Raw genomic sequence first — 10,488 nt, 5'->3', positions numbered from 1 at the left:
CCCAGCTACTCGGGAGGCTGAGGCAGCAGGATTGCTTGAGCCCAGGAGTTGGAGGTTGCTGTGAGCTAGGCTGATGCCACGGCACTCTAGACTGGGCAACAAAGCGAGACTGTCTCAAAAAATAAATAAATAAATAAAAATAAACTTTTCTCTCTTGCAAATGTTCCTCACCCTACCCTTCTTTGTTGAGCCCTTAATACCTATCTGAATGCTGTTTTCGGTAAATCCCCAAGTTTCCAGGCCTGCTCCACCCCAAGGTTCTTTGACCACCTGGTAGACTGCACCAGGGCCTGGGTCTGGGCCTCCCTCTCTAAGTTGCAGCCTCAGAGGCCTTTCTGGAGTGTAAAGGGGACCCTGCCACTGCTCCTTCCCCACCCCAAGTGGGTCCCATTTCCTCTCTGTCCCCTCAGAAGGGCTCAATCCCCTGCTGCTGCCACTTGCTTTGAGGGACCCTCCCACTCAGCCTTCACCTCTATCTGCCTGATACCAGGATGGATTTGTTTGTTTTTTTAGAGACAGCGTCTCACTCAGTCATCCAGGCTGGAGTGCAGTGGTATAGCTCATTGTCACCTCCAACTCCTGGGCTCACGGGATCCTCCTGCCTCAGCCTCCAGAGTAGCTGGGACTACAGGCGTGCACCACTACGTCCAACTATTTTTTTTTTTTAATTTTTTTTTTGTAGAGACAGGGTCTCATCTCGACTGGTCTTAAACTCCTGGATTCAAGCAATCCTCTGTCCTCGGCCTCTCAGAGTGCTGGGATTACAGTCTTGAGCCACCACACCCAGCTCCAGGAAGCATGTCTGCCAGGATATTCTTAGAGTCTTCTCTCAGACCTGGATCTGGGGACCTGCATCCCACACCTGGAACAGCCATCTGTTCTCTGACCCATGCTGTCCTGCAATAATTGTTTTCTCAAGGCTTGTGACTCTGGAAGCCACAGTTCTCACCTCCCTTGGCTGCCTAAGAGGGATCAGGGTTTGGGTTTCTTCTTTCTACACCCATCCTAGCCTTATCCTCCCAGCTTCTTCCCTTGGAGCTGAGACTTCTCTAAAGCCACCTGTGTCCTCTCCTTCCTACCCTGAATCTGTCCCTTTCTGCCCTTCCCTGCTGAGACCAGAGCACCATTGCTGACTGCTGGGTCTCCTGGCTTTGCAACCCCACTAGGTCTTATCATCTAGTGATGTAGCCATCATAACAGGCTTTTTTTTTTTTTTTTTTGAGACAGATTCTCGCTCTGTCACCCTGGCTAGAATGCAGTGGCATCATCATAGCTCACAGCAACCAAACTCTTGGGCTCAAGGGATCCCCCTGCCTCAGCCTCCCGAGTAGCTGGGTGGGACTACAGGTGTGCCCGGCTAATTTTTCTATTTTGAGTAGACATGGGGTCTCATTCTTGCTCAGGCTGTTCCCCGAACTCCCGAGCTCAAGTGATCCTCCCACCTTGGCCTTTCAGAGTGCTAGGATTACAGACTTGAGCCACCTCGGCCAGACCAGAATCGTCTATTTTAAGGTCAGCTAATTTAACAACCTTAATTACATCTGCACAGCCCCCTTCACCAGGTAGTGTAACTAGGGATAGGTGATATATTTTGGATTTGGACATGGAATCTTGAGGGGGAGCATTTTCAGAATTCTGCCCCCCTCATACCAACTTGCAATGTCCCAGAATCCCACAATCCCACAGGGTCAAGATCAGTGGAGGTCCAGTGCAGGGTGAAGTGGCTGTCTGTTCCTGTCTGTAGTGCAGCAGCAGGTGCCAAGATGAAGGACACAGATGAACCCCTACCCTCACAGACCTTGCAACAGAAGATGAAGGGGAGCCTTGAGGACAAGGAAGGCCCTGGGGGAGGTGGTGGCATGTTAGCTGTGTGATAGGATACTACAGCCAGAGGGAACTGCACAGGTCAGCCTCAAATTGGGTACATCAAGGGGCCTGTGAGGCTGAAGAAGAATACACAGCCACAAAGAGAGGACGACAGGGGGTTGTCAAGGTTGATGGGAACAGACCCAATAGGTCCAGCCCATCATGGGGTGGGGCTCAGAGTCTGAACAGAGACAATGAAGGCAGGCCATGAGACTTGTGTTTTAATGAGGTTCCCCACCTGGAATATACTTTCCCCTCCCTGACCTCCAAACACCACATCTACAATACAGCCACCCAGCAGCTGCCTTGAGTGAAGGACAGGTATCCTGACCTTATCTCCCTCTTGGAGGCTGAGAGCCTCATGCTGGACTCCATACCTGCTGCATAAGGTATAGGGTCCACTGAGGCCCTGTGATCTTCTGACCTTGAAGTCCAGGCCTTTTTCTCTCTCTCCAGCCCCAATGGTGCCTGCCTCCACAAAGTGGCCAAGGGACTACTCACAAAAGTAGAGCACAAAGCAATGCCAGCCCACCACCTCATGGGTGAGATTCATGGGTGCCTCAGACAGCCAGCCCCATTTCAGGGCTTTTGCAGATCAAGGCTGTTCCCTCTGCCTGGACAGCTCTTCCCACAGATTCTCTCCATTATGGTCTTCTGCTCTTTGGTTTCTGGCTGATTACCACCTCATCTCACCCCCACATTCCCTTTCTTTTCTGACCTCGGGCACAAGTTGAGGAGCATAGGAAGGATTTAGTTCAATATCCATTCGTTATTTGTTGTCCTTGCCCAGGGTAGGTGGGCCTAGTGGTCTAGGGGTGGCGGCATTGGGTAAGGCTGTCTCCATCTTGTGAGTGGGACTTAGGCTCAGGGGCGGAAGTGAGGAGCCAGGGCCACAGTGGGGTCCGCTCCACATCTCACCCACAGCCAGAGGTCCTGGGGGGAAGCTACAGGTGTATGTCACCTGCGCCACAAGTGGGGCTGGGGTCCAACAGGCCAGGGGCGAGACCTACTTATGGGTCTACGCATGTTATAGGAAGAAGGGCGCTTCGTGGGTCAAGGTGGGGTTTAAAGCAGCCGGGTGTGGTGGCACGTGCCTGTAGTACCTGCTACTCCGGAGGCTGGTGCCCGAGGATTGCTTGAGTCCAGCAGTTGGAGGCTGCAGTGAGCTACGATTGCACCACGCACTCTAGCCTGGGCAACAGACCGAGACCTCATCTCTAAAAACGTAAGAAAGTAAAGGAAGAAAGAAACAAACAAAATAAAAAACAAACAAATAAGTAAACAAGATAATAACAAATAAATCGGGCAGGTCGGGAGGCTTGGGCCGGCCCTGCCTACTCAACCTACATTACTGCGCGCCAGCGGAATCACGGCAGGCCCTGCCCCCGCCCTAATCCCCAGGACCACGCCGGAAGTGTGCTCTGGTCCATTGGTTCCTCGCACCGCGGCAGCCCCAGCTTGTGCGACTTTGGTTCCGCCTCTGAGAAGAGTCAGAGGTGTGGCCTGCCGACGACTGCGGCACCTGATCGTCGTAAAAATACGGGAAACGTGCTACGGTTTAGGGTTTCCCCCTGCGCCGCCGCGGTCCAGGGCTTCGGTTCCGCTGGCGTCGCGGCTCGGAAGTACAGCCTTGGCGTTGGTGAGCAGGAGGCGGCCACGACCGGGCCTGGTGCCTGAGGAGGAGCTGGAGGTGGGGTCGGGCGGGCATCCCCCTACCTCGGCGCCGGCGGGGAGGCTAGGGCGTGCCAGGGGAGGGGCGCCCGCGTTACGCTCGAGAGCACGCTACGAACGCGAGAGGGCGCTGCAGGATCGGGGCGCAGCGCGGACAAGGGTGTGGAGGCGGGAAACCTAGGTTGGCGGGAGTGGAGCGGGTGCAGCAGTTGCCGATCAGCGAGGGGACTCTGGGCTCAGGCCAGGACGCGAGCAATGGCGCAGAGTACGGGAGACGGGGCTCAGAGCAAAGTCCACTGCGTGGGCGAAGGCGTGGCGGCGAGTATGCGGCGCCAGACCCCGGAGGGTGGGCCTGGGAGTCAGGTCTTAAAGGTAGCCCTTTGTTCTGAGGCATCCAAGAAAGCCCTGCTGCATCTGGACTGAGGAATCGGAGCCCGCCAGGGAGCAAGGTGGGGGCGGGTCGGAAAAGGAAGGATTCAAGCCCTGCGGGTTGATGCACAGGTTTCTGTCTCCATCGCCCAGACACAGATTTGAAGTCCTTCAGATGCTAGGTGAATAAAGATTGGGAACAGTGCTGCTTTCAGAGGTAAAGCCTTTGCACGTGTAAAGGCTTGTCTTATTTAAGGAACTGCAATGAATACATCACCATAGAGTACTCTGAGCGGGGGCAGGGTGGTGTGTGTCCCGGTGTTAGGTCTGATTAGGCTCCCTCTGGCTGCTGCATGGGGAATAGAACCGGCAGACGGGACCGGCCAAGAGGTTACCTCATCAAACCATGACAGCAGCAACCGGGACAGTGGAGGTGTGCAAAGTGGTCTGAGGGGTTATCTGTGGTGCATGCAAGAAAGGGAGGGGTCTTACTGGAGCAAAAGGAAGGCGGTTTGGGCATAAGCAGCCAGAAGCGTTGTCTGAGACACCGATAGACCCCAGAGTGTAGGGGAGGATTAAGTGTGCCCCACTCGGGGGTTGTGTGACCCCAAGGGAGAGGCAGGCTGGTGGAGAGTGTATGGATATCAGGGTGCATCCTGTGCCTGGATTCTTCTCTCTTAGACTGGAGGTGTGGTGCCAGAATCTGCATTTGGGATGAGCGAGTATCCTAATCCCTTGTTTGATAGAAGGGGAAACAGAGGCTGAATGACTGTGGGGTCACCTGGCTTGATGGGTGTAGTAGCAGAGCTTCTCAGATTCCCAGAGTCCCCTAGGACTACCCTTTCCCTTTCTGGTGCCTGAGGTTGGGCTGTGCCTGGGATCAGGCAGCCACAGATTCATAAGAAGCATGCTGATTGCTCAGCCATGCTGCTCTCCTGGTTGCTGGTGCTTCACCTGCGCCCATCCAGTCACACACCCATGCTCATATCCACATACTCCCTCTCTCTGTGCCACACCCACACCTTGGGCCCCATAGGCCCCATTGAGATTACAAGAAGCTGGGGCTGCAGGAGGTACATCCTTGCCCACTGGGCTGGGGTCTGCCCAAGGACCATGTACTTGTCTCCCATGGAGCACCTGCCAGGGTAATGCCCAACCTTCAGCCCTCTGTGACCAGGCATATCCCAAATCTCTCTGTCCAGGAGGCAGGTTGTGCCCCCCCACCCCCTGCAAAAACCTCTGTATATACTAGTTAAGGTAACCTAGTTCTTTTTTTTTTGAGACAGAGTCTCACTTTGTTGCCCAGGCTAGAGTGAGTGCCATGGCATCAGCCTAGCTCACAGCAACCTCAAACTCCTGGGCTCAAGCAATCCTTCTGCCTTGCCTCAGCCTCCCAAGTAGCTGGGACTACAGGCATGTTGCCACCATGCCCGGCTGATTTTTTCTATATATATTAGTTGGCCAATTAGTTTCTTTCTATTTATAGTAGAGACAGGGTCTCACTCTTGCTCAGGCTGGTTTCAAACTCCTGACCTCGAGCAATCCGCCCGCCTCGGCCTCCCAGAGTGCTAGGATTACAGGCGTGGGCCACCCTGCCAGGCTGGTAACCTAGTTCTGAGGCAGCAGTCCTGGATATGCATGGGGACTTAGATTGGGGGGTGTGGTAAACAGAAACCAAAAAGGAGCCTAGAGGTGGGGTGGGGGAATCAAAACTACCTGGTTGGAGAGCAAGGTCTGCTCTAGGTGAGGCAGGTTAGCTAGTTTGGATGGGGCGGGTGTTGTCCCTGGCCTCTTCTACACAGGGCTGCTGCCTTCCATAGGGAGATGGGGGGCTTAGGATTATTGGAGTTGGAGGAGAGTTAGGTGAGCCAAGATAGGGGAGGCCAAGCTCTGAACCTTCCCTGAGGCTGGGAGAGGGGCATACCTTCAGTATCGCCAACCCTCCTAGGGGTGTGCTGGGTCTGCGGAGGTGGAGGACGCTGCAGAGGACCTGGGGATAGAGTGGAGGTGGGAGCGCTGATGTGTCCTGTGTTGGGAATGGGACTGTAAAGAGCTACTGGGGAGGGATGCGGTCCGTGAGAGCTGGGATTGTGGTGCACCCTTGGGCCCTGCCCTGTGATAGGGGGTGAGGGGACAGGGACACTGGGGCAGAGGGAGGTCCCTGTCTGACCTCTCCCCACCCTCCTCGTTTCACGCAGATGGCGGCGGCAGAGGCGGTACACCACATACACCTGCAGAACTTCTCTCGCTCCCTTCTCGAGACCCTGAATGGGCAGAGGCTGGGCGGGCACTTCTGCGACGTGACTGTGCGCATCCGCGAGGCTTCCCTGCGGGCACACCGCTGTGTGCTGGCCGCCGGCTCGCCCTTCTTTCAGGACAAGCTGCTGCTCGGTCACTCTGAGATCCGCGTGCCTCCAGTGGTGCCCGCACAGACTGTGCGCCAGCTTGTTGAATTCCTCTACAGCGGCTCCCTAGTGGTGGCGCAGGGCGAAGCGCTGCAAGTGCTCACAGCTGCGTCTGTGCTTCGTATCCAGACAGTTATCGACGAGTGCACGCAGATTATTGCCCGTGCTCGCGCCCCAGGCACCTCCGCACCAGCTCCCCTGCCTGCGCCCGTGCCCCCACCACTCGCGCCCGCACAGCTGCGGCACCGCTTGCGCCACTTGCTAGCCGCGCGTCCCCCGGGACACTCTGGCATGGCGCACAGCCGCAAGCAGCGCCAGCCTGCGCGTCTGCAGCTGCCTGCGCCCCCCGCGCCCATGAAGGCCGAGGGGCCCAACGCCGATTCTGCCTTGCCCGAGGACCCTGACGACCGAGGTGATGATGAGGACGAGGAGACTGATGATGAGACAGACGGCGAGGAGGGCGAAGGCAGCGGACCGGGTGAGGGCCAGGCGCCCCCTTCCTTCCCAGACTGCGCTGCTGGCTTCCTCACTGCAGCCTCTGACAGCGCGTGCAAAGACCCTCCTGCGCCCACTGGCCTTGCTGACTACAGCGGCGTTGCCGGTAGGGACTTCCTTCGGGGAGCTACTGCAGCCGAGGACGTGTTCCCAGACAGCTACATATCCGCTTGGCATGACGAGGATGGCGCTGCAGCTGAAGGCTGTACTGCCGAGACCCCTGTCCCACCTGACTGCATCCTGGCTGGACCACGCCCACCCGGCGTGAAGACCCCGGGGCCGCCTGTCGCGCTCTTCCCCTTTCACCTGGGCGCTCCGGGGCCTCCCGCACCAACCCCTTCTGCACCATCGGGGCCAGCTCCTGCACCCCCGCCTGCCTTCTACCCCACACTCCAGCCTGATGCAGCCCCCACCTCTCAGCTGGGGGAGTCTCCAGCCACTTCTGTCGCTCCTGCGACGGCCTCCTTAGGCACTCCTGCACGTGCCCCAGGCGCGGAGCCGCCCGCCTATGAGTGCAGCCACTGCCGTAAGACGTTCAGCTCACGGAAAAACTACACCAAGCACATGTTCATCCATTCCGGTGAGCCTGGGCGGGAGAGGAGAGGGAACAACCCCCTTCAATGGAGATTCAAACCCAAGGGGAATTGGGCATTGTGCGCAGGGCATTGCCGTTTCTGTTGCTTTTTGGTAACTCCAGGCATCCTGGAAGTTAAGCCTCTGCCCCAAGTGCAAGGCATGTGGAGCAGAGGACCACCCCCTCTGGCCAACAGGAGCTGGCTTTTTGGGGGGGAGGGTTCTGACACACTCCCCTCGCCCCCCAGGAGCTGGCTTCTGTGGAGCAGGAATCTTCTCTTCCTTTTTAAAATTTATTTATTTTAGACATGGGTCTCTGGTGGAGCAGGGATCCTGAGGCTGGGTTGGGGAGCAGGAGGGCCCCCCCACAGTGGAGCCTTGGAAGGGGTGTCCTGGCCAGGTTGGGGAGCCGGGCTCGGGGCAGCCTCCTGTGTCTCTCTGGATGCCAGCCGTCTGGTTATGGGTTGGCAGTAAGGGAGGGTTAGCTAGCCTAGGGCATGTGAAGCTGGCAGAGAGGTTGCTGGATGAAGGCCTCAGGAGCCCTTGAGACTGGGGCAGGAGGAGGAAAACATGGCTGCAGTGTGGGGACCCCACAGCTGCAGAGGGAGGAAAGGGCCCCTGAAGGCTGTGAAGATGTTCCCTCAGACCCTGTGTGTGTCAGAGAGGCAGCTCTGCAGAGCTGGGGAGAGGGGAGGTAAAGAGTGGGAGGGTGGTAGTGTGCCACAGGAAGGGTGGCGTGCTCCCTGGAGGCTGAGATGGAAGGCAGGGATATGGAAAGCAGAGGCCTGCTGGGCATTGTCTGGGAAAGCAAAAGTCTGGCTGGAATGCCATGTTGGGAGTGAGTGGGGGGGGGCGGTGTGCAGGGGCCGGAACTTGGGGTTGACTGTGAGTGGTGGGGAGGCTATCATTGTTCTAAGCTAGGGAATGACTGAGATGTGGCAGTTTAAAATCTCCTTCTGGCTGCCTTGGGGAGCATGGGGAGAAGCCAAGGGCTTGGGAATAAGGGGAGCTGGGTAATCGGCCAGTGGGAAGCTGCCAGAGGCTCCAAGGTAGTGCTGGCTATACAAGAAGTGTGTGACTTCTGTCACTGAGATAGCTGTTTTGTTAACACCTGATGACTCTAGAGGCAGACACAGCCTGCCTCTTCTCCATCCCATGGTGAGGAGGGCAGCCATCTCAGCTCTGTCATCCCAGGGACATTATAGTGGCCAGTGGGCAGGGGTTCTGGGCAACTGGGGCTTCCAGCAGGAAGGTGGCACATGTGCCCAGATTCTCCTTGTGAAAAGGTACTAGGCCTTGTCAGATTGTCCCCAGAATGATGATCTGAAAGTTCTGCGGGCTCTATGGACATGGGGGGAATGGAGGCTGGGCCGTAGTGTTTCCCTGTTCCAGGTACAGTAGGGATTGAGGGGAGGGTCCTTGGAGGAAGGGGAAAATGAATGGGCAGTCTAGATGGGCAACAGATGTTCCAGACGAGCAGCGTTCCCTTCTGGAAAGGTACCTCTTGGATTTAGGGGGACCCTGCCAGGCAGTGGTATCCCAGAATGACAAAAAAGAGGTGTCCCTGCCAGGCAGGGGTGGGAGAGAGGTACTTAGGCATGTGTGAGAGTCCCTGGTGAACAGAAAAGTCCCCATGTGAGGGGTGGTCGGGGAGTGGAGGGGTCGTCCCTGCTGGGTAGGGAGATCCCAGAGTGAGGGGAGGGTTTCCTGATAGGTAACGGATCCCCGGAGTGATGATTTGGGAGGGTAGGGGAGCCCCTGCCAGGTACAGGCGCCGAGTGGGTGGGGAGCTGTAGATCTGACTTGCGTTCACTGCCCACCCTGTCATCCGCAGGGGAGAAGCCACATCAGTGCGCCGTGTGCTGGCGATCCTTCTCGCTGCGCGACTACTTGCTCAAGCATATGGTCACACACACCGGCGTGCGCGCCTTCCAGTGTGCTGTCTGCGCCAAGCGCTTCACACAGAAGAGCTCGCTCAACGTGCACATGCGCACGCACCGGCCCGAGCGCTCGCCCTGCCCTGCCTGTGGCAAGGTCTTCTCGCACCGCGCGCTGCTGGAGCGCCACCTGTCCTCACACCCTGCGCCCTGATTGCCGTCCTGGGCCAGGCCTCGCCCACTGTGGGAGCGGCCACACTAGCTCACAGTCAGCCACACCCGCCACGCTCTGTTTAGCAGGCCCTCCCTCTCTCCTCACCCATTTCTCCTTACTAGGGCCCAGGCCACCTTACTCCTCTCCACTGCCTACTTAGACCCTCCAGGTGGTACCAGGCTGGGGGTGGTCAGGGACCCGGGCTGGTCAGAAACCAGACCACCTCTGAGAACTGGACCATTTCCAGCCTGAACCCAGTGCTCAGACTCTTGGAGCCTGTCCCAGGATTCCTTCCCCTCTAGGGTGGGGCTGGGGCCTGGAGCATGGGGCCTGCCCCTGCCCCAGTGTTAGGCTGGGCGAGGTCTCTGGCACCCTACCCTCAGCTAGTGCTCCCTGAGGGGGTGCCTATGGAGGCTCAGGTGTACCCATCATAGAACGGAGCTGGGCCTCCAGACTCCTGCTCTGTAATAAAGGACTGTTGGCTGGGGCCTAAACCGTGAAGCTCTGTGCACCTGGACCCGCGTGTGCTTCGCTCTTGTAAGTGGGCTGTGGGTGACCGGGCTCAGCGTACTGGTGCTTGGGCAGCACCCATGCTGGCCCCAGGCTCTCCTGGGGCAGAGACTGGCTGACCCACGTTGCCACCCCTGGCTCCTGTTCTGGAGGGCTGCGGGGGCTGCATGTATGACTGGCACTTGGTTCTTCTGATGCCCTCCATCCTGTGGGGAGGGTGATAGGCTGGCCCCATCTGAGGTAGGTCTTGAAGAGGTCTTGAAGAGGGTCTTGATGTGGAAATCCCTGGTCACACAGTCACACTCCTGGCTGCTGCTGTCCACCATGTAGATTTCAAGGCTCCTCCCTTAGATCTTTCAGGCAAACTCTAAGGGCCTTTTGGACTTAAGACTTCAACCTCCCCACTCTGATGGGTATGATGGTTGAGCACCTTACTTTTGGGAAGCCCAGGGGAGGTCTCTGGCACCAGGTGGCTGTAAGGGTATATGAGCCTCACTATACCTGCTCT

General features: G+C 57.5%; 1 protein-coding gene across 6 annotated transcripts; it reads left to right on the top strand.

The window, feature by feature from the left end:
* The first annotated feature begins 3,421 nt into the window (after positions 1–3,421).
* ZBTB45 (zinc finger and BTB domain containing 45) lies at positions 3,422–9,964 on the top strand. 6 transcript variants are annotated; one of them, XM_075993328.1, is made up of 4 exons: positions 3,422–3,556; positions 4,060–4,123; positions 6,105–7,386; positions 9,214–9,964. In XM_075993328.1, the coding sequence occupies exons 3-4, from the start codon at positions 6,105–6,107 to the stop codon at positions 9,468–9,470; spliced, it is 1,539 nt and encodes a 512-aa protein (XP_075849443.1). In that variant the 5' UTR covers positions 3,422–3,556; positions 4,060–4,123; the 3' UTR covers positions 9,471–9,964. The 6 variants fall into 6 exon arrangements, with proteins under 6 accessions (XP_075849443.1, XP_012607865.1, XP_075849444.1 ...); XM_012752411.3 differs by lacking the exon at positions 4,060–4,123 and having other exon boundaries at positions 3,423–3,556; XM_075993329.1 differs by lacking the exons at positions 3,422–3,556; positions 4,060–4,123 and adding an exon at positions 3,658–3,802.
* The last annotated feature ends 524 nt before the right edge of the window (positions 9,965–10,488 follow it).

The sequence above is a fragment of the Microcebus murinus genome, chromosome 16 (genome assembly GCF_040939455.1).
Source record: "Microcebus murinus isolate Inina chromosome 16, M.murinus_Inina_mat1.0, whole genome shotgun sequence".
NCBI lineage: Eukaryota > Metazoa > Chordata > Mammalia > Primates > Cheirogaleidae > Microcebus > Microcebus murinus.
The sequence above is the reverse complement of the archived record's forward strand: the minus strand, read 5'-3'. Positions and strand labels throughout refer to the sequence as shown.